This window comes from Apus apus, chromosome 15 (assembly GCF_020740795.1).
Source record: "Apus apus isolate bApuApu2 chromosome 15, bApuApu2.pri.cur, whole genome shotgun sequence".
NCBI classification, from domain to species: Eukaryota; Metazoa; Chordata; class Aves; order Apodiformes; family Apodidae; genus Apus; species Apus apus.
The window spans coordinates 11089692-11113860 of record NC_067296.1 but is presented as its reverse complement, the minus strand read 5'-3'; the positions used below and the strand labels follow the sequence as shown (position 1 = coordinate 11113860).

Sequence of the window (24169 nt, the reverse complement as noted above, 5' to 3'; positions counted from 1 at the left end):
GCATTGGGAGACAAAAGCTTAGATGAACTTGTGGATTTTGAAATCATCAAAAGCATTTCATTCAGTCCCTGCTGGCACATCATGCCAGCAGTTTCAAGTTTTATTATGCAGAAAAAAACAATTCAGTTCTGATGTATGTAATAAAAGGTTGAAGGATGTAGTAAATACCATTTAGCATATTTTTAAAGCAGATGAGGAATGATTTAAGTCATCATAGTTTAGCCAAGAGAAAACTACTTCTGCCTGTATGAAAAAATAACCCTAAAAACCCATCACGTGCTCCCAATCATGTATCTATTTGACTTCAGTGTGTTACAGAAAGCCCTTAGTAAGGGTGAGATTAATTAATAAATCAAGCCAGTTTAGTTTGCATAGATTTCTTTACAAAAAAAGAACATCTTCCTGTAGAAGTCAACTAAAAATCAGTTTATTTTTGTCATACATGCCTTATTTTATCCACCCTATATTGAGATAACAGGAGATGGATCTACAGAAGAACTTGACTCCCAGGTTTAGAGCCTTTTATAATATGTGGGACAAATTAGCATAGAAGAATGATATCCCCAAAAGCTAGCACAGCAAGCAAGGAGCCATTTATTATGATTACAAGAAATGAGACATGAGCTCTGCTCAGGGAATAGTCACCTAGCACTGTAGGAAGACGTAGATATCCCCTTTCACACTCCCAGCTTTGCCCTTGTTGCTCCGACATCAAAGCCTGTGCCTTTCACGAGGCACGGCCAAGAAGCAGGAGGTGGAGGTGGTGAGCGAGCCCAGTGGCTGCATGGCACCTAACCATTCTCTCTGCTCTCTTCACCTGAATGGCTTTGGTGTAACGCCACCCCCTGCTTCTGGTACTTCCTGCTGGGAACATAGGGAACAAAATCCTGCTTTCCTATCCGTCACGGCCCTTTGCATTTAACTATTGCCTTCACATCTCCTCTCTTCCTACTCCTTTGTAGGCTAAAAAACTGAAATTGTTCTAAACCTCTCTTCTCCATTACTTTCTAGGCTTTTGATCATTTAGTGTTCTTAATGCTATTAACAACTGAAAACTGAGCTTTTATTAATGAGTACTAGAATGAGAGCTATGCAACTGACAGAATTATAGCAGTTATACATGAATGGTTTTACATGGAACAGAGTAAAAACTGGAACTCATTTCTTGTTTTGAGGACCCAAGTGTCCTCAAAATAATATCCCAGAATAATTCTGCAGTACACCTGACTATGCTAATGTTACACTTAGAATATTTCCAGCATCTGAAAATAATACTGTTTTAATCACATCTTAAGAACTGTTTGTTAGCTAAAAACATTACTTAGTTGTAGATAAAATTAATTTTATGTATAATTTTTAAATAATAGGATTTCAGATTAGCTTAACATCTTCCAGTTAAAAATTAAAAACGAGTAAACTGAATCCCTAGGAGCCAAGCATTATTAATGTTGACATTTTCTACAAACATACCAGATTAGATATAAACCATCTTGTTAAAACAATTCTACCAGAATACTGGTACATCAGCTCCAGAACCCAGCACATATAATTTTCAGGTTTATCCTGTGATTTATAGATTTATTTGGCGGTATCTACAGTAAACTTTAGATTTTCCCTCTTCCTGAGTCTGATATAACAGTTATTTCTCATTTTCTTTCTATCGCTGTATTCATGGCACTGCTGCTAGCCATACATTGACACAATGTTTTCATCTGCTGTGCAGAGTCCCCAGACCAATCTACTTTAAAGTGGAAGTCACATAGAAAAAAGTGAGATTTTTCTTTCTTGAGGGAAAAGCACAACTATAACCTGTAGCCCACTGGTCAAGGGCTCAGCCTACCTGCATGCCAAAGAAAGAACCCAGTTTGATTTCTATAAATATTTAAATTAGAGTGAAAGTGTGTGGAAATGGGAAAGGTGTGAATCCATCTTCAAATACAATATTTAAATTGAATTAACACGGGGGAAGACAGTAGAAATCCAAACATAAACTGAGCAATTAATCTCAAAACTAAATTGTATGAGTTGAGGAGGCATTGACAGCCTTGTTAGCACTGGGATGTGTGTGCAATTCCAGGAAAAAAAAAAAAAAATACTGAAGCTGAAGTTAGTGAACATGGTTCACTAAAAGACCATTGCGTCCTCATTTGTCCCAGCATACAAATTAGGCCTCATAAGAGTTACATTTATAGTAAAACAGACACAAAATTGAAATGTAACTTTTCATGCATAATTATTATCAAATCTTCTTTTTAATATGTTTTCATGCTAAATTCTTAGGCTGTTAGGAGATCAATCTCTTGAAGAAGGCAAGTTTTTGTATGACCCGGGCATATGCACTTAGGGGGAGAAAAAAAATTCCAGTTGGTAGTTATAAATGAACATGAAACATTCTTTGTAACAAAGCTTGATTATTTTTTTAAAACACCAAAACTATACAGTGTCTTTCAAAAATTATGGGAAAATAGAATGTGGGGTGTTTTCATACAATAAATAATCTATTTTCTATAAATGTACAAAATAATTTGTACAGCAAGTAAGAAACTAATACAAATGCAGTAACTGAAAGATATATTTAATTTTATAACTATAATAATTTATTTATGAAATATATCCACATATATATAAAATATATCATATATATTTTGGCAGAGACCTCCCTTTCTTATTTCATACAAAGTCTGTTACCACTGTTTTAAGCCTATATAACCATCTTCACTGTTAATCTCATTTTGGTTGCCATCTTTCTTCTGATAAAATATAATTTAATGTCATCAGGTTACAATTTAACTTATGTGCCCTGGGGAAAGTCTGTGTGAAGGTCAATCAAACCAAAAAGCTATCTGTGATGTCACAAGTAAGGGATTTCCTCTCTTTGTTTTTAAATAATATAGAACAGGATTTGCAAAAGTTACTGTCTTTTTCCTAGCTTACTCTTGCATCCTCCTATCAAAAAAAAGTCCATAATTTCTGAAGAAATTATTTATATTGAAAAATGTCCAGGGTTGGATATAATCCTTATTGTTTTCAATAGTTTTAAAGGTTTCCAAGTTATCAGTGGTGATGTTTCAATGAAGAGATAAAAACTGATGTATAGTACTAGCAATGAGGAACGGATGTACTGTGGATGATAATGTATGTAGGGGCTTGCAATAGCAAATGATCTAGTACAGTAAGTTATTCTGATTGTATGAAGTATCATTTGAAGTTCCACAGTCCTACCCTTTCATTGTTAGGAAGTTCTCTGGGATGAATAACTGGAGTTCTGTTCATCAGCTATACTGCATCCTTAAATAATCACTGTACATGTTTTTGAATGGGACTTTGAAGTGCAGGAATAATTTGTGCCTAAATTACGTAATCTATGAATAGTCAGTGTATATTCCTAACTTGTTATAGTTTATAATAATATTTATATTAGCCATTTGTATTTATTCTGCATAGATACTGTCATTTAAACATCTGCCACAAAGTTACAATATGATGATTCAGGCTTGCATACATTAACAAGAGAAGTATTTTGTATCTGTTTATTCTTAATGAGAGCTCATGTATAGGCAATCTCTCTCTAACTCATCCCATTCTCCAATTCCAGTTGCCTGCATAAAGCTGTGCATGGATTCTTCAGACACATAGCAAGCAGTAAGTGGAACAGTATGTTTCTATTGTACTTTTTAAAATCATGTAGAAAAATGTTTCCTGAAGCTTTGTGTTGCTGAAGTTTGGATCTGCCTTTGAAGTTTTCTTCAACAGTGATACATTCCCTGCCAGGTTACATGGTATAGATTATCCTTTACTGAGACTCTTGTGAAGGGAGCATGGGAGAAAGCTTCTTCATACAGGTTCACATGCCCTCAGAGTGGCATTGTTGAAATGAAAGTGTTGCATACTGCTGAATTCTCCACTGGCATCAGACTGAAGCATCAATTTATCCATCTCAAGGGAGAGTTGTAGTTTAAGTTCTTGCTTCTGAGCTTCAGCAAATAAATGTTAAAGCTTTAAAACAAACAACAAAGGAAACAAAATGGCTTAATTATTCATAACTAGCTCCCTATTACCTGATAGAACTATGGTTTATCCCCTTGATTATGTGTACATGGAGTGAATGCCACCCAGTTGTCCAATTAGCTCTGATCAAATAATCAGCAAAAAATTCAGCTTGGGGACTTCTTACCCAAGTGCTTCCCTTCGTTGTGAATATCTCTGGGTAATGGTTGAGAGTTTGTTTTTTTTTAACTTTTCAAGCTCTTATGGCTGCTTCATTTTACCCAGAATTACATGTCTGCTTATCCTGACATAATTTTGTATGTCATACATAGCAATATTATTAAGGATAGATTTGGAAATGGAACTGCTTGAAACTGACTTCTAGGACACTGATGTCGTCTTTGTATCTGACACCTAAAGTAGATTTATTTTTCCCTCCAAATACTTTTTCTACAAGCTTGTTCTGTTTCTTTACCTTAGCAATTTCAATTTTACTGAAGCACTGCACTGGGACATGTAGCTTAAGTTGTTGCAATGCTAAATGAGCAAAAAGATGACAGACAGGAACAGCCCTTGCCTTAAAAAAAAAAAAAAGGACACGGGGTGCTGTTGCCAAAACATGTATTGGCTTATAGCCAAAGAATCCAACTTTTGAAGGAGCTGTATCAGCATGAGAAAGGTTTTAGTAGTCCTATGTATACTAAAGGTTATTTACAAAAATACATTTTAAAAAACCCAAACAACTCATGAGTCAAATTCTGCCCTTATTTAGCAAGAATTGATAATATACAGTTCAAATAACTTGAGTTCTGCAAATACAAAGAACATTTATGGAAAATCAATATTTCTCTTCAGCATTAAGTATCTGTAGCATACCTGACTGTTCAGAATCCTCCAAACTCTGTGCTACTGAATGAAAGTGTGTTCCTCTTCCCTGCGTTGGTCTTTCTCCTCTGTCTTTTCCATTGATCCCTGATTTCTGGGGAAGAGAGATTTTCTATGTTTGTCACTGTGTTCTTATCAATTATACCCTCACAGAGCCATTCATAAAATGACAGTGTCATATTCTTCAGCAGACTAGCTAAAACTTAAAATATCCTAAAATAGGATCAAGCATGCCACTGACTGGACAGAACTGCTGTTTCAAAAATGTTGTATCATAAAAAGAAACAGCAAAAAGAAGTTTCAAAGCAGTGCAGTACTGGGTCTGGCTCTTTCCTTCACCTATTAAACTCTTTTGATTGTAACACAGGAGTTTTCTGGCTTTTGTTCTTCCTGTTCATTCCCCCATCCCTCTTATACAGGAAGTGAACAAGCTCTGTGTCAAAGTGCTTGGCTGCTGGCCAGGGTTAACCCACCACAACTGGAGATGAGAATTTTATTTTAAAGCAATATGTTTTTTAATTGGTCCCATTTGATACGTGCAACTCGATGAATTTATCTCCATTAAATAGACAGATCATGTAGACAGCTTGAAATATTAAGGAAAAATACTGACCTTCTTCTGTCTTGCATTCTTCTGCAAAACTGCATGCACTGTTTGTCACGAGCATCCAAACAAGAACACCGAAACGAAGACTGGAAAGTACTTTGAATCTGGCCTATAGACCTTTTGCCTCTAAAACTGCCTCTGTAGTTTGACAGCCCATATGGCACAGTCCTCCTGTTGTAAGAATCATAAATATTGTATATTTTAGGAGCCAAATAAAATTATGTTCCATATTTGTTCTGTTTTAGAAAATGGATCTATTGACACAAAGTAATAAATAGTGACTAAAAACCAAATCCTATATGTATGTAAGAAATTCTTCCTACAGCAGATCACAATATCTGCTCAATCAACTCAGGCTTTCATGAAGTTATAAATTAGCAGACAATCAGCTGAGCTGGTAGAATTAATTGGCAAATACACTGGCTATCTAAAAAAAAAAACAACAACAACAACAAAAAAAAACCACACACACACAAAAAACCAAACTAAAAAATTATTACTTAACAGCTAAGAAAAATACATCCCAAGGTTATTGCTTCTTTATTGTGTTGGTGACCCTCCACAAGTGGACACAATTTATGTTCAGTGCCATAGCTGGTATGAAGTCACATGGTGACTCCAGGTGCTGACTTCCACCAGATGAGTAAAATCATGTCATTGCTGTCATCTTCATGATTCAGAGCCTGATTTGCCATTAATTTTATTATTGAGAAATTCAGAATACTATCAGCAGGATTTGTTTACTGCATCATGTTTTGAACATGACCTAAGGAGTTAAATACGAGAAACAGGACCCATGGAGTTATAAATATGAGAAACAGCTAGATAATCTTCCTCATGTATCTACTAGTACTTTTCTGCAAGAGATCATATTCTGTACTGCAGCAAACCAAGGAATACTAAGAGGTAGTTCTCTTTATTTCCCTGCAGCTTGGCATGCTTTGTTCTTTAACGGGTTATAGACAATAATATTATCAGAAAAAGACCAGCTTCATCACTGCCTGCTAACATCCCAAAAAGTTTTGGATACTATAGATTGGTGTAATAAACTATTAACCTACAAGTTGTTAAAGAATCTCAATTGATAGCAGGTGTAAACCAGATGGACCTTCTGGAGACCCAGAAAAGTTCCTGTATACTTGAGGGGTGGGTAAAGCAGCCCACAAACCCAATGAATACCAACAATCTGAAAAGATTCTCATGTTCAAAAGCAAGAAAGAGGAGTTGGGGGGGAGAAGGCAGGGAGAGGAAGGAAGAATAGATGTAGAAGGGTTACAGAAAGGTTACAGAACAAAGGCTGAATAATCAGTCTGGAACCACTAACTTCACACAGTTATATTTCTTTCATTTGCTTTCATAAAAACATCATTAGGCTATTAATTGAAAAGCTGCAAATTTTCCATTTTCCCACACTCATGGTGGGCTGAAAGGTTCAGAAACATTATTTTCCTAATCTCTGTAATAATTTTTGATGTAACATCAGTTCATGCAAATTGTTTATTCAAACCTCTGTACTTAAAGTACGTATCGTGCATCTTGTCTTTCACAGCCTGAGCCCCAGCACACCTATTATATATAGATTTCTCATAAAATCCTACTGAAAGACAGAAAATCACAAGCAGTACTTCTGTGTGTCAGAGACCATAAGATGGTCTTTCTCCAGCAGTTGTTGGTCTGCTGAGCCCTATATGCAGAACCTGTTGCATATTTTCATACTTCCTTCATGCTTATGGCTATGTCTGCACACTGGGTGTGACCAAGGATATCTCTAACAAGACTTTAGGACTTTATTTTGCCACCCCTTCTCAAACAGTCATTTAAAAAGTTTTTGTTGCCTTCAGGATTAAGGAGGATCCTATTTTATAGCTGAAGAGTATTAATAATTCTATGCTGCCATATACTTATAATGATGAATGGCTAAGGTAGGTAACTTCTGACACAAATAATCGCTGTATGGTCATAATTTTTGATACATTCATGTTTTTCAAGAAATTATAGCCAGTATTTAGAGACAGACACAGGAGGAAGTTCAGGTATTCTTTAAGAGTGGCAAGCTCTCTGTGAAAACTGTCTGGTAAAATTCTGTTATTCAACTTCCTGCTCAGATTTAGACTAAAATGAAAAGTTTAATTTTGCTTGGTCTAGCCAAACACGAAACTCCTATTTCACAGCAGACAGGTTGCCAGGGCATAAAGAAACCTTTTACAGCTTCTGCAGATGTCATCCTACATTGTGCTAACAAGATGTCCTGTGGTATGTTATTCTCATCATTTAATGTGGTTCCTTGTTAGAAAGTCTGCTTTTCCAAAATATGATACTGTCTTTTCTTATTCTAATTCTCTAAATCAGGATCTCTGCAGGACTGAGCTGCAGTTTGTCAGAGGTTCTGCCTGAAAAGCCAGAAAGGAAGAAGGGCATGTTTTATTCCTTAGTTGCTGCAATTTGCAAATTAATGTCATTTATTTTATCTTAATACATCAGTATGTGAACTACAGTGATTGAGGAACAGGCCCACTACCAGTCTGCTGTCTTCCCTAGGCGACAGTAGATGCCAGCAAACAGGAAGGGGTGAGGAGTATAATTACAAGTGATAAGAACCACAGTCCTATGCAAAGGGGGAGGCTGGTATTTTAGATACTGCTTCTGATCTTTCTAATGAAGTGCCTTATGTTCTATGAAACTTATAACACTTCTAAGAGTTTGCTTCATAGCTTGGAAAATGTATTCAAGACCACTTGAATGCATTCTCAGTGGTGCAGAAATGCATGCCAATGCAATGACATTGTCAAGTGTAAGAATTTTAACTAGAATGCCCCAGCAAAAAATTTTGTGCAAGCTAATGTACAGATGATGGAATGTCTGAAATGGAAATGTAATAATTCTCCCAATGTGCCTGCTTCTGATTTCTCATCCAAAAATTCAAACCCAAAACAGATAAATTTCAATAGCAACCCCAAGTATTTCCAACAGTATTCCAAAGGAGCTAAAAAATACAGATGTTTTGATGTTTTCTTGCCTGTCAGTTACTGTGATGCAACTCGTAAATCACAACATTTAAGCAAATGTTAGTGTGTGTATAGTCATCATTCCAGCAGTTGAAAATGTTAGGGTTTCAAGTTAGTTCATGCCTCTTTCCCAGCACTTCAGAAGTGAGAAGAGATGCTGAAGAGATTCAGTTAAAAGTATCAGAAGCATTTGCCTAGCAGCATGCTTAATCTTAGATTGTTATGGGTGATTAACAAATGCTGCTTTTTGTTCTTCTCTTATGGTGCTGCAATGCTCAGGTTCAAAATGAGGCAAGTAGAATCACAGTTTCTACATGATTAATAGGAATTATTGTCAACATGTAATTGTCACCAAACATTTCTGTTGGCCAAAAGTTTATTTCCTTTCCATCTCAGGTGAGGCATCTGCTTCTTCTTCAGTACAAGCTATTTGTTGCATACTTGGTATGCAAAAAATAAGATGCTAACACAACTCTCCAGAACCTGGAATTATTCCATATAATGAAATTATGATTAATCAGTGCAACAGATCTGTTATCTGTAGATAATTCCATGTATAATATAGAGCCGCACAAAACTAATGAAAGCAAAATGTGCTCTTGTCACTTGAAAGAATCTTTTGATGGAAATGCAATGCAATGGAAGGAACACACAGCAAACTTTAGGTCAGCCAATGTTTCTCCTGGAATTTTAAAAGAAAAAAGCATAGATTTGCATATTGAATACTTAGATGCTGAAATAGCCCACTAAAAGTCAGCTATCTCTTGAAGCAAGTTTTTGCCATTAAATTAACAGAGATAGGTAGTTGTTTGTTGAAAAAGACAAGTAGTGAGTAATGGTGAAGCAACCATTCTGAACCAGTGATATCAGTGAAAATTTCCCACAGAAAAACTGCCCATTGAATGATTACTACCTCCAAGTCTAATTAGCCTAAGTGCTGCTGTCCTCATTTATACTATACTGAAGGTTCAGAATTCAGGGAGACAAACCCAATTGGTTTATTTTAATTTTTGTGTAATGTGGCTGAGTTTCTCATGCTATGTTATAATTGACCTATGAGCTGCTATTATTTTCTACTTTCCCAGCCACTTAAATACAGCAGATACCTCCAGGGCACTTGAGAGTTTCAGCCAAAACAAAGGGATGAGGGGGTTGCAGCAATCATCTTAGATGCTGTGATTTCAGTATTCAGCAATATATTTTCTGGCAGGCATCCAGGCCAGCAAGGCTCCCAGCAGTTTCCAGTGTTTTCAGACAATCTTAAAATGTAAGAGATCCCTGTAAGGACCACTGAGAACAAAGAATGTGGAAAGGCAGCAAAATTTAACATCCTCCAAATGAAACAAAATGTCTTCAGAATGAAAGATGCTTGGAAAAATATCAGGTATTTCCCTCTATACTTCCATATAAAGCTACTGCAGTACTGTTGTGTACATCTGTAGATGGAAGAGACCACTGGCTGCTCTGAAAGTTGGCTCAAACTCTTTCTGCAACAGGCATATTTTTTAATGTAGTAGGTGTATCTCCAGTACTATCCCTTCCTTCTTATCCTCATTGTAATAATTTAAGAAGTAAAACACCTTCTTCAAAGAAGACTTGTTGGTCTTCTGTCAACTTAACCATATACTCCATTCACTTGAGCTGTACTTTTTCTGAGTAGCTTCTTGCAGTTAAAATTCATTCCAGAGGAAACACTTTTATCCTTTATAGCTACACCTTTATTTTCTACATGCTTGATTTAGTAGTAGTAAAGTGTTCCTAGATACCCAGTAGGCTACTGTTATCAAAAAAGATGTACCTCCATGATCTTGCAGAACACACACACCAGTGTGTGTTTCTACCACTCTCCACAGTGTATATAGTTCAAAATCCACCGCTGGTTTAAAAACAAAGAAAACAAAAACCTGGGGGAAAATAAACACTTGGTGTTAAAATTTAAGACTGATGAAAGTGACTGTGGTTTGACAGCCCTCAAGACTGTTTATTCTTAGAATCAGCCCACATGAGCAGCAGTAGTAAATTTCAAGGCACTAGCTCTCCTCCTGTGTCTCATTTCTGACCCCATCTTCTGCAGGGCCAACTCCTGCAGTGACGGGATTTTATTCAGCAGAGCCAAATAATTTCAAGCCTTTCTGAGAATACTGCTGTTAAAACATCAACACTGTGAGTACTGAAAATAAGTTTTACAGGAACACTAAGAGGAAATATTCTACTTTTAGACTGTGGAGGGCATGCAAACTGTGTGTATTTCAGACACTAAGACACTGGAAGCATGAAGTCAGTACAAAATTTAAATATGCATGAATAACTATGTTTGAATAACAGGCCAAAAAATCAAATTTGTCTGTGATGAAACATAATAATACAGCAGAAGCCTGTTACTATGTTCAGTAAATCCATTTTAAATACTTTCCATTTGATGTGAAAAAATGTGCAGCTTTTTAACACCAAAGATACTCCAATTATTAGGATTAGAGATATTGACAATGTGTCATTTAAATTTTCACAAAAATTTGCAACTAAAAAAAAGGAAAAAGTTAAAAGGAATGGATTACGATGAGGAAGATTATCTGCTTTATACTTGGTATTTTTTCTACTAGTGAGTATACCCATAGGTTCGATACCTTTATTTCAGTTATTTCAGTTGTTACTGGCGTGTTAAGATTTTTCTTTTTACCCTTCAACATTCAGGCTATATTAGGACATACAGTGTATATACATATTCTAAACTTGGTAGTATCCACACGTGTAAGACAAAAAGGTTTCAGTGAACATGTGGATAGTAAAGTCTGCAAAATGCAGGGCAAACTTCATTCAGAAAAATATAATCTATAGGAGATTCATCATTTCACTTTTGGCACTTGGTTCGGATGGTTAACCATGCATACTGTTTAACCAACAGATCAGCTTCCTTATTTGAACTGCCTGGCTTGCAGCCACTGTTTTATCATCGTGCCTTTGGCTAGCAGGTATTTTCAGTCTGATCTATTAAGATTATAAGCACATGCCTAACTGTTTTGCTGAATAAGAGATCTTTAGCTGTGTACTTTTATTTCCAGTAATATAGGAGACATCAACTATACTTATCTAATGATTAAGATAATTTTCAAAAAATAGGGTAACTGTAACACTTGATAATACAATTTAATATCCAGAAAGATGAAAAGCATTTAAATCTTTTATGTGGGGTTTCATTCAACAAAATTAAATCCTTAATGAGATGCAGGTAACAAAAAGATGTTATGAAGTAGAGGTTAGCCAGCAGAGCATAGAGTTAGAACATGACTATTCAATTACTTGTCTTAAGTGTTCTCTGTTTTTAACAACATCCCAAGATACCACTTCCTTTCTATGTATGAGCAAAACTATGAGTGAAGCAATAATACAGTACAAATCGTTTCCATTCTAAGTTGACTTACTGATGGTGACCAAAGCCAGTGGTTAGCAAAGATCATTAACCATAACTGTTAAAGAGTTGATTTTATGTGGAATCAGCTGCTGTTGTCTGTTTAGCTTCTGACAAGCCCTGGACCACTAAAAGGCCCATTTGGCAGCATTTACAGGAAAGACCAAAAAATCAAAGTGTTTGAAAAGCATTTTTCACCCTAACAGGTGGTCACTTTAGGTCAGGGAAAGAGATTTCTACAGGAGAACTATCTGGAGTCAACCTATGGCTAGAGTCTGATTGCCACTTAAGCATATCTGAGTTGCATGTGTCACATAAACAAGTTTCTTCTTTATTAAAGTAACAAAACACCACATCCTGGTAGTGTCACCATGTTAACCTCACACTGTGGAACACTCAGCATATCCTCTATCAGCATATCCGAACAGAGCAAAGCAACAGACTACAAGCCAGTGCATGTCCTAATCCTTCCACTGAGGAAATGGAACAGGTCTAAGTACAGATCAGAGCTTCAAACACAAAGATGTTAGATCACATTCTTCCTTTCACTTTGTCCATCCAATTCTACTGATCCAAAATCTCATGTAATTGGAACACAGAACTCTTAGATCATCATGTAAGCTGGTCTTCATAACATGGTCCCAGAATTTCAGTTACTCCTCTTTTAAGCATAACAGCAAATACTGAAATAACACCTCATCTAGAAAAAAGAAGAATCAAAAACCCAAACAAAACAAAACCAAAAACTTTTGATTTAGACTCTTCAAGAAATTATTTTTCATGCTTAGTTTGAGTGAGGAAATAATTTTATCCATGTGGCTCTACACTAATTCTCCTTTGAAAAGTGTCTGCATTATTACCATACATCCTCACTAAAATTTCACTTCAGAATTAAAGGCTGCTTGAGTATCTGATACTGTAACCTCATGACAGTATCACTTTTTTAGAGTTGTCGCCTTTTAATCTTTTACTAATAATTCTGAGCATCTCTAAAACCCCATAGAGCAATGTCATTAATTAAACCACATGTTGCTGTTGGATGCACAAGCTCAGTTCATCTTGAAATACAGGACCCCTTTGAAGATGTGCAGATCTAGAAGGCTTGCCTGTATTTTCTTCTTTCACTTACAGAATTAAGCATCAACTTGTGGCTGTATTACAGCAGTGGGTACTGTTTAAAAGACAATTAATTCTTATTTAAAATATGTCTGTAGCTATAGATCAAGATAAGCATAATTAATCACTTGACAAAAAAAATACATTGCAAACTAATTCCTCAGTAATCTGTCTTATCAGTGAGAACAATTTACCAACTTTTAATTAACTTTGTTATGCAACCATTGTCTACATCACATAATTGCATTTCTCTGTGCTGACTTACCAGACTTTCATTAGGTTGTCATCTTTTCCTCTTAAGGCTCTCACTGTTTCCAGCATAAAAGACTCACTATGTCAGACTAATGCTGGTGCACTTAGTGGCCTAGACTAACAGCAGTGCCTCATGGACAAGTATAAAGTGATATTCAGACACGTGCAGAGAGAATTTCTCCATGAATTGGCAATAGCTGCAGCGAGTCACAGGCTGCATATTCTGCAATATTGTGCTTTTCTGCAACTGTCACCCTGCTGATCTAAGTGGTTTCTCAGCAAGGATAGGAACAGACTCTATCATCACTCTACCTCCACCAGCTTCAATAAAAACCTTAAGCTCTTTTCCAGAACAGGAGGAAAGGCCATGACCAGATTCATTTTGAACATATTGTAAAAATGCTTAACAGCATCTCCTGTTGGGAAGAGCAGGGGAAGAAACCATAGGAGGAAGTTAAGTTTGTCTCTGAAGTATGGAGGAGAGAGTAACCTGGAATCAGAAAAACTTAAGGAATTTGTGATAGGAATAAGAAATAAGAAAGAAAAAAAATAATAAAAAGCAACTGCACTGTGTGATGTAGCGAGAAAAACCAAACAAAAAAAGGCATAAGAAAATCAGCAGAAAAAAGTTCAGAATCAACAGATGGTCAGGAAAAGGTCAATCTTTAACGCCATCTTTCTGGCCTCCCAGTTTTAGAAAAACTTTCAACAATACGCATACGAGAGCAACATAAATGCCCCATTTACAAACAGCCAGTCTGTACAGATCCACTGGTTACTTCCATTTAAAAGAAGTAGCTTAGCTTTCTTGGGATATTGCCCATGCAGGCCTGACTGTAAGTCAGTCTGTAAGTGCCTTCTGACTTAATGAGACATTGGTCCAGGTAGGATATCAGGACAGAATTAGTGCCTGCTCATTCAGACATGACATGAAATCTTATCCCTGCTCTGTTGCACTGAACATGGTCCAAAATGCCTAATGCTACATGTGTACATGTGTCAATTACTACCTCTGCCCTCATATATAGAAGCATTTCTTGGAAGAATCCTAGGATGTTTTAAAAAATCTGTCAGCTTAGAGGGAGATCTGTACATCTGTTTCACCTGTGGACAGATCTTTTCCCTTTCACTGCTCACCTTGCTAGCTCAGACCAGGCAAGACTCAAGAAACAACTAGAGGAGCAGGAACACAAGGCAGCCCAGTTCAGACACCTGGCTCTGCCAGCCCACGGGCACCCGTCTAGTCATCACAGCCAGCCAACTTTGAGAGGGCCTCCTTTCTCCAATTCTGATAAGCATTTACAGATTTGAGACAATTCTGTTCCTACTGGACTAATTCCCCTGCTTTCCACTATTATACACTATTTATCAACCCCAGCATCCTGATTAACCCAGTTTCCAACAGTATTGGTTATACAGGTTCATGTCTTTGGAGCACAGTAGCTAAAATTAATACTCAAAATGAATGTTGAAATTTAATATATTCATTCTATAGTTTGCATATAAATGTCCAGTCAAATGGCATAAAAAAATCTTGCTACCTATTTTGTACTCTTTATTCTTTCTTTGGTAATATTTGCATAAAACTTTCAAGTAGGAAAAACTTCTCCATGTGACTGAATAAATGCACACTACTTTTCCCACTGGAGTGGAAATTAAAATTCCTGTAGACTTAAAACAGGATATCCTTTAAAAAGGGTGTTTAAAATTAGCAGAATTCTATTTATCCAGTGTGTAGAGGAAAAGGAATGTCATTCCCCTGTTTTCACTGGTGAGCTCTGACTTAAATATACTGAGTCATAAATATTTGGTTAAAATAATTCTAAGTAATCCTAGAATGGATTAGTGCAGGTATGGAACTCAAACAATTGAATGACTTGTGTGAATACATGATACTTACAGGCTGGTAGAAGTTAAAAAGATTTGTCATCAGACATGGCCTCTAGCCAGGACACACACATGAATTTACAAATTAAGTGCCCTAAACCCCATTTGACTTAACCCATTTTACTGCTACTTTCTATTTTCCTATTCCTTTTGTTATTTTAATCTGATTAAAAGCTTTGCAATTCATTCAAAGGCAGATCCAAGTTAGTATGTGTTCCCAAACTGTAGTTGGTGGAATACTTGATGTTGTGTTTAGAAGTTCACAGTCGTACAGTCCCAAGATCTTTAATTCTTGAAGTTCATCTAAAGAAATCTGCTTTTAGAGTCATCTGATCTCCTGATAATTTTCTAATTAATTGATTGCTGTGGTTGATACAAAAGTGAAACCTATTAGCCTTTGAAAATCTTTACAAATCCTTAAGACTGTTTTATTTACTCAGAGAGACAGGATATGTACAACAGTCTAGGAAAAGGAGGCCTCTAACTTTTAGGATGTAGACAACGTGTCACTCTTCCTGGATAACTTCATTAAGTATTGTTAGTACTAGACCCTACTTTTCTGCATACGTGCTTTACCCCCACTGACCTCTGTGAAACCCAGAATTTGTAGTTCGTGGGAAATGTTATCTTTTCAAAAATTGTTTTTAGTATGAGTCGAAACAAAGCCTTATGTTTGCCATTCCCATAAAACACAACTGTAAAAGATGTCCTTTTGTAACATCTTAAGTCTGGCATATTGAGGTTTAAAAAATTATTATTTTAATGTCAGGGGATTTTTTCTGCATGAATTTTTATCAAAAACAGTGCAGCTGCATACACACTGTTCTTCTTTTCCCAATGAGAGTGGTTTATTTAAAACAGATTTCTCCTACAAAGTAACGACCCTGTGACTAATTCCACTCAGGCTGTAGACAGCACACACACGCGGCGTACAGCAAAGTACCTCTGCACAGCCATGCCGCTGTGTTCTGTGTGCGTCTGTGGGCAACTTACCTCTCTGAGCGGCTGGGACTGCCGGCACTGCCCGAGGCTCTCGGGCTCACCGGCGCCCCTCGGGCACGGCCCGGCAGGTGTGAAGGCGGCGAGGTACCGGCCCGCCCGCCGCCGGCTGGTTCGGCTCCCCGGAGGCCCTGCCGGCAGAGCCTGCTCCAGCAGCCCCCGCTCCGGCAGCGGAACAACGGGCTACCTGGGGAGCGCGGCCGCCCCCCCCGACCGCCCCTGACCCCGGCGGGGCACGGCTCCGCCTTCAGCGGGGCCCGCGGCGCCGGGGCTCTGCCTCGGGGGTCCCCCGGGGGCGGGCACGGAACCCCCGCCCGTCACCGCCCCCCGGCAGAGGCCAGGCCGCCACACCGCCCTCTCGCCTGCCCCTCCCCGCGAGGGTCGCCCCCTTCGCAGCCCGGCCCGCCATTTCGCGTCCCGCCGCCCTCCCGCCCGCACTCACTCGGGGGTGTTGATCCAGATGATGTCGAGGTGGCAGTAGTAGACGCACTCCTTGTCCTTGTAGGTGTAGCAAGTGCAGCGCCGGGCTCGCCGCCGCAGCGCCCCGCCGTCCACCTTGGCCCTGCTGCCGGCCGCCAGCGCCGCCGCTTCGCTCTCCTCCCGCTGCTTCTGCCCCAGCGCCGCCGGGCGCGGCTCTCCGCCCGCCGGCAGCGGCGGGGAGCGAGGCCGGGGCAGCGCGGACCCTGTATCGGGGGAAGGCAACAACAGCGCTCAGCTCCCCCTGCTGCGCCCCTGCCCCCGCGCCCCCCCGGCACGGGGAGCACCCCCCTCCCCCAGTGCCTCGCAGCCCCTTTTGTAACAGGACCCGAACCGTCGCCAGTCCCTCGAAAGTTTCAGGGCTGTTAAAAGCACCGTTATGTTTATATTTACTGCAGCGTGGCGGGGCGCACCCGGAGCCCCCGCAGGCTTGGGGTGCATCGCTAGCGAGTGCTTTGCTTTTAAAGCTGCATACGGCCAAATGATGTCTTTGGCGCCTGGTTACTTACCACGCATCGGAGTGGGCTGTTGCTTGCAGCCTCTTGGAAGAAGAAGAAAAAAACCCAACCCAGCCTTTCTTTGTGTGCATGCGTGGAAATGGCAAAGAAAGAAAGAAAATCATGTTACCTGCAGTCGATGTAATTGTAAGTCCAAAGAGGAACAATAAACCCAGCTCCATTAAACCCAAATTGCACGCCTGTTTACTGCGGGCAAAGGTGAACTGCAGGGGCGACTGAACCGTTCCAGGAGGAATCACTTCAGGTTGGAGGCAGGGAATATCCTGGGGCTGGCGGCACAGGCTGCTCCCCGGAGTTAGTTCCCACACAGAGGTGTGATTAGTGGTTCTCCCTTGCAGTTATTTTCCTCCAGTGCAGACTTAGTCCTGAAGGAGAGAGTGTTGTCAAAAGACGGGAAGATCCATCGCTTGGCTATTCCCACACACACCTCCCACCCCCAAATCTGATCAGAAACCGGAGCTGCTGTTTTCCAGCTGCAGACACCTCCCACCCGCGGACAGCCGCCTGCCTCCCCCGGGGCGGGGGCGGGCACGGCCCGAGCTCCCCGCCCCTGGCCGCCCCCCGCTTCCCACCCCGGCAGGTAAAAGGCAGGGATAAAGCCGCACATCTTCCCCAGGAACGGGAGGCACAGCTCTTTTGTTGCTGCTAATGCTGATTTTAGTCCATCACTTTTAAACGATCTGCTCCTGTTCTGTGTGTAATTCCAAGAGGCCAGAGGATTGCTTGTGCAATAAAAACGCAAAGTTTTTACTCAAATCTGGGCTTCAGGTTTAAGAACTGCTTGCAGCCTTTTTTCTCAGGACTCTGCCAGTTATTTTCCTGGTGAAATTAAGTCACCAGTTTATTAATACTTTCTTTTTCCCCGGTTAATTATGAACACTTCTTTGCGGACAAACCTACTTCGAGTGCAAAAATTAAGGTAAAAGGGGATTTCATCTTATGTGAAATACCTGATACTTGTGCTTAGAGAAACACTTCTGCATCTGGCCCCATTTGCTATCATATCAGCTATTAAGTGATAATAGGTAAGGGTTTGGGGTTAAGGGAATTGGGTATATCTTTCCTTTCAGTAGCATGTGTAATATATCCTGTTATAGGAAACGTATGTTACAGATAGCACATGGAGAAAGGTTAGGAAATTCAATTGTAGATATTGTAAATCAAAACACAATGTTTCACTTAATGTTTCAGAATTAACAGAAAGTGCTGCAACCAAAATTGCTTTTATGCATCATGCCAGTTTGACACACTCATTAAAATCTGATTTGTGAGTAGCAGATTGGTTGCAGGATCACTCACGCTATGTTGTCTGAAGGGGGAACACTGTTCTCTACTGCATCGCATTCTTCTCAAGCCCTGCCCCCAGTTCCAGCTTCTGGTGTGGACTATTCAGTAACGCTACTTTCAAAAAAATCTCATTAAGGTGTCATGTTTTGTCAGTTTGTCAAACCTCGCCTTTGTCAGTTTCTAAAGATTGAGGGTTTTGTGGGAGAACTTTAGTTCACCATATTCCTAGCTCGTAACAAAAGCACAATGGCCATCAAAGACAGGGTAATAGCTAGAAAGTTCCTTTTTCTCAGGTTTTGTGAGAACATGGCTCTGTGTGGAAACTCCAATTGCTTTTGTTCCTCATAGTTTGCGCAAATGACAAGACTTTGCTATATAGATATAGACTTTGCTATATATATATTTAGAATTGACATATCAGAAGCATTAATCATGCCCTATTTCCAAAACCCAGTTAGAAAATACAAGATTTCATTAAATTTCTGAGGTTTGTACCAACTGCACTGAGTGCAGTTCATGAGGACATGGCTGCAAATAGTTTGCTCAGGTATTAACATTTGAGTACTGAAACAGAACTGTGAAAGTACCTTGTTGATTTTAGCTCTGCTCATTTTGCCTAGTTTCACTGCAGTCTCTAATGTCCTCATCACTAATACAGTGGGGAAGGGGAAATAGATCCCATGAAAATTACTGAACTCAGCATTAAATTGAAGTTCATGCTTGATCTAGGAAAGTAAGTGCTTGCTTACCTTTCAGGATGAGTAACTGCACTGACCTGAATGTTTATATAGCTTGCTTTGCTGTATTATGGGCTTGTGTCATGCTCTCTAACAATCAGCAGTTACAGTTAGGTTTCAAAGTTGTGTAACTCCTGATATTGTAAAAAATATTGGGAGAAAACATTCTGAAAAAAAATTTGGTTTGAAATTATTTCCAGTTCTTATATAAGTAGAAAAAAATTAATTGCTTCAAATCAGAAAGTTCTAGATATTGCACTCTGATAATGGATTCATTTTGATAAATGCTTATGATTGCATTTTAACTTATCTGAAAAAGGAAAAAAAATAGAGATTTATTGTGCAGTTACTGTTTAACAGAACTCTTCACTGCAGTGAGTAGGAAGTACTGGTTGTATGTTGCTGGTGTGATAAGTAACAATGACATGAGTCCAAATTCTGATTTATTAATTCCATTTTTTCATTGCAACATATTTTTTGTTAATAATGATGTAATATTATCATAGTAACAAAAAGTTTAAAATTAGTAATATATACCTGTATCATATATATAGGTCAGATGTTGTGAATTGATTTAACCCCTTTTTCCTAAAAAAATAATGTGCTGTTTTTTCAAATGATATTTTGAAGGCCTCTTCTACATTTCTCTACTTTTTGTTCCGTATGCTGTTTAATCTCTGAAAAGGCAGGGGAAGCCATATCAGCACTGATACTGAGTGCTGTGCAAACAAGTAATAAAATATATTCTGAAATTAGCTATCAGGGTTCAGAAATAAAGAAGGGCAAGGTTTTGGTCAAATGACCTCATGTAGGTTTTAAAAGATAAGACATAGACTTCACAGAAAGAAAGAGACTCTCATCAAATAAATTAATACTTGTGGACATTGTGGGCCTGATTCTCAATTATTGATTGATTGAGTATCAAGTTATTTGTGTCACATATTACCTAATTACTCGAGACCTTTTTATTTAATAAATATAACACCTAAATGCTGGTGAAGAGAATAGCAATAAATACATTTTTAAAATCCAGGGTAGATTTTGAATTGGAGTAGTAATAAATGATGTCTGGATATCAGTGTCAGTGATATTAACATGTGATTCAAAGTGGTTTTGTAAATCAATTTAAGGATTATATTTTCATTTGATTAAAAAAAGAAAAAAAAAAAGAGTAGCAGCTGTTGAGGTAGCTGGCATAGATTGGAAGCCAAGTGAACTAATTTCTATTATTTTACAGCTTCTCCTTTGGAATTGTTTTAACCTTGTAAGTTCCTTCTTCTATTTCAATTTCAAGATGTCTAGGGTGGAGGAATACTTTGAAAAAATCTGGAGAGCTGTGGACATGTGTGTAGAGTCAGTCCTTCTCTGTGTAATTTCTAATCTTCTCACCTCCAACATAGTCCTTCCTGCCCTTGTGCAGGAGCAGCACTGCAGTGCTGGATGTCCTAGCTATGCTCTCTACACAAAATGGGAATTCCCCTCTGCTAGGGCACTTCCTCATTCTTAGGGCCACCCAAGCAGCTTAAGAAAGACAATCAGCAGATCTACCCTGTTGCCCGGTGTAAATATTGTATATTTGAGAACTCTTAATTGACTGAAGAGAGAATATATCTTAGAGATGAGGTCAAGACTGAAGGAGTCTTGGAATGTGGAGCAGCTGAAACAGATGATGTTAAGAAAAGTAAGCTCGGATTCCAGATTTTATATTTTAAAACCCTGGACTGCCATTTCAATTAGGAACATAATCTTAGTTTTGTTTAGTACTCTGCCCCTTGTATCCCTGCTTTATAAATATACTCATGTGCCTGTGAAGCAGAGACCCTAGCAGTAATTCCACAGCATTTAACCTTCATCATACAGGTGACTACACAAAATTGTTATGACTTACAAAGAATTTCCAGATGTGTTTAAATAATGTTGGTTATTGAGAGAAATCACTAAAAAAAAAAGCTAATCTTTTAGGATATATTTACACTAGTAATAAAGCCTGTATTTAAAAGGTATGGTAGGGTTTCTGCAGCAGTGGAGAATTTTTTGGCACTGGTACCAATTCTTGCAGCAACACAGCAGGCTAAGAGGCAAGCCTGATCAATACAGATATGATACTAAGTAAAGGGAACCAGTCTGTGTATTACATTTATAAACCATTCGTATCTCTTTTCCCACTCTCTTGATTCCTTCTCAATCAAATGTTCTTCAGTGTTACTGAAAAAAGAGATCATAATAAGCTGCTAAGACTGTGTATTTAGTAGCATACTGCATCACTGTCATGAATCAAGCAACTTAATAGATAGTAGATCATGTGTGAAAAAAATGTGCCGAATTCAGTAGGGTCTCAAGAAAACCTTCTCTTCTGGTTATTATTTGTTACTTTCTGCTTGCGTTCTATAGCCAGAAAGCTGAAGTTAATCCTGTCTCCCCTCCTGTTACAGACAGCCCTATTCAGAGCCCTTTGATGTCAGTGCAAAGAATCCCATTTTTAGTGGCCTTTGAACCAGATGTAGTAAAAGGGCAACTGAGCATTTTGTAGGGCTTGCAACTGGGTAACTGCCTTCAAGGAGGAGAGTTCTGTTACCTATGTCTCTGTTCCCATACTTTTTATTATTGCTAATATTTACATACCATTACTTTTAATGTAGATACTTGGTAAGCAGTGAGGAAGAAAAATACATCTGTTCAGACTGTATTCCAATTTATTTAGATTAAAGCAAGGTAAAGAAGGAATTATATGGCTGTTTTCCAGCCTTCATAGCAGTAGAGAAATAGCACACAAATTTAATTATTCCTTCTTGTTTCAGCTATTGTGAAATTTAGGAAGGAGTTTGCATAAGATAACATAGCGTGCTGTTGTAATATACTGCAGACAGGGCTCAGATCTCTGGATAAGGAATGCTGCACAAATCCTAAGTATTATTATCACTACACACCACTCTCCCCACAATCTGAACCTGACCTCACTTCCCAGATTCAAACAATCTCTGCCTTAGTGAAAAGAACAGGATTTGATAGGAAGATAATTTTCTATAATTATTACATGAAACAGTTCTTTTCCTCAACATTTATTCAGGTTTGGGCATGTTTCTGAACAAAGATAATTTCACATCAAAATATGATCAATCTGAACACTTCTTGTGTTTGTAAAGAATGGGCAGAGAGCTGCCAGCAAATAAGAAACTAGAGGTGAAGGACTGAGACGTCTGTCTTGCCAGAATAACTAAGCACATTTAGAAGTGACTAAGGCATCAAGGCCGGCCGCTTGGGAGGTTCACTTGTTTCTGGAGGTGAGCTGGCGGGAGGAAGAAAACACAAGTACCAAAGCAGATCAGTTTGGGCAGAAGCCAGTCTGGAGTGTGATGAGAAGAGGGAGGGAGAAGTACACATATAAAGTTTTGGATACTGGCTTCATTTTCCCTCCTCAGCAGCCTGGCAGGAAACATGGTCAGTTGGTAGTGTGAGTGACTGGGGAAATCTGTAGTCCTGAGAGGAAAGGGAGGTGTGAAGATAAACTGGAGTAAGGTGGCTGGAGACTAGGTATGTCCTGAAGACTATGACTGGCTGGCTGGCAGGCAGGCTGTTACACAAAAAGTGAAATTCATGTGCTTCTCTGACAGCACCTCCTTGAGAGCTCCCCTTCTCAGAGTGCATGGAGCTGAAGCCTGCCTGGATGCCTTTGAAGAAGACATGTTCTGCATTTGTTAGAAAGGCAAAGGACCAGAAACCCTCAATCTGACTGTCCTGTCTGGAGCAGAATCTGCGGGGAGGGATACACTGGACTACTGGAGGGGTGAGTGTCTGCCATTGTCATGGCTGTGCTCCTAGGAGCTGAATGGAGCAGCAACATGAAGTGCACTGGGGCACTGCAATGATGCTGCCTGTTACTGCTCCTTTTGTCCGGAGATGTAGTGGCTTGAGTGGAATAAAAGCCTAAAGCTTATGTTGCAAATCATGTGGTTTGTAGCACTTCTGGCTCTGAAGGGAGCTTTGCAACATCCGCTGGCTTTTAATTAAGAGCAGGGACTTTGCAGAGAGGTTGGCCACTTTGTGGCAATTTCTGCTTGCCTAGTTAAGCAGTTTTGGGGCTTTTTTCTTAGTGGCTTCATAATGTGAAATGCAGTTGGTTACAGAAGTTTAAATACCCTGCGTTGGACCACTGAGATGCAGGAATATCATTTTACAAATCTGTAGATGAGAAAGGTGTCTTCTAACGGCTAATCTTGTCACATAGCAAGGACAGTCTGGAACAAACTTTAATACAATGTGCAGTGGCAAAAAATAGACACACATCAATAACAAAAACCTCATTTATACAATGTGCCCAGGTAGACAAGTCTGTTAACGTACATGCAGCAGTCAGTGTATTGTGTGATAGTAATTCATTCACCTACATGAAAACCACACAGGCTGGTCATAACTACCTGTATTCTGTGGCAAATCTCCTCTTCAAATTTGTACTTAACTACATGAGTAGGAGATTAATGTTTCTAGTGCCACCTTCTAGGATAGTATAAAGAAAAGTTCTGCTGCATTTGGCAGCTACTAATGAAGTAATTGTCTCCTTATTGCAACTTCTTGGTAAATCCAATTTTAAAGACAAGTACAGGTCTGACCATTTATTTTTCTGGAGGATCCACAGCTGAAACTCATCAGTCTAGCAACAACCTTGACAACATGTTTGAATATGTAACCTTTCCCCTCCCCAAGTAACTTATCTCTCACTAAGAAAAGACTTTCAGAGAGAAATAAACAAGTGTCTGCTTGTATGAACTAGTAAAGGGAAAATAAAATGAAAAATGAACCTGTATTATTTAAACAGTGTGACATGACAAACTGCAAGAGCTGCTCACACCTAGCCCTCTGAGAGCAGCTTGCTTTGTTGATAAGCTTTGATTGAACCTGAATTTTTAGTTACTGAACCTTGCTTTGTGAATAACATTACACTTTGCAATGACTTGATAGTATAATCCTCCAGGTTTTCTTCAGACCGTTTGTTAGGATGCAGTCACGCA

At 38.8% G+C, this 24169-nt stretch overlaps 1 protein-coding gene across 3 annotated transcripts in view; it reads right to left on the bottom strand.

Annotated features, from left to right (window-relative positions):
* Positions 1-17550, bottom strand: part of EDN3 (endothelin 3) — a 31827-nt gene extending 14277 nt beyond the window's left edge. For 2 of the 3 annotated variants that reach the window (XR_007890974.1, XR_007890973.1), the window contains exons 1-4: positions 17249-17550; positions 16587-16827; positions 5486-5650; positions 4864-4966 (exon numbers count right to left, since the gene is read on the bottom strand). Coding sequence is in view for 1 of the 3 variants with exons in the window: in XM_051633058.1 (XP_051489018.1) it covers positions 4894-4966; positions 5486-5650; positions 16587-16827; positions 17249-17300 (531 nt within the window). In the remaining 2 variants the exon portion in view is untranslated. Of the gene's footprint in view, positions 1-2208; positions 3997-4863; positions 4967-5485; positions 5651-16586; positions 16828-17248 lie in introns of those variants that run through there. The other variant, XM_051633058.1, reaches the window with a different exon arrangement.
* Between the last annotated feature and the right edge of the window lie 6619 nt (positions 17551-24169).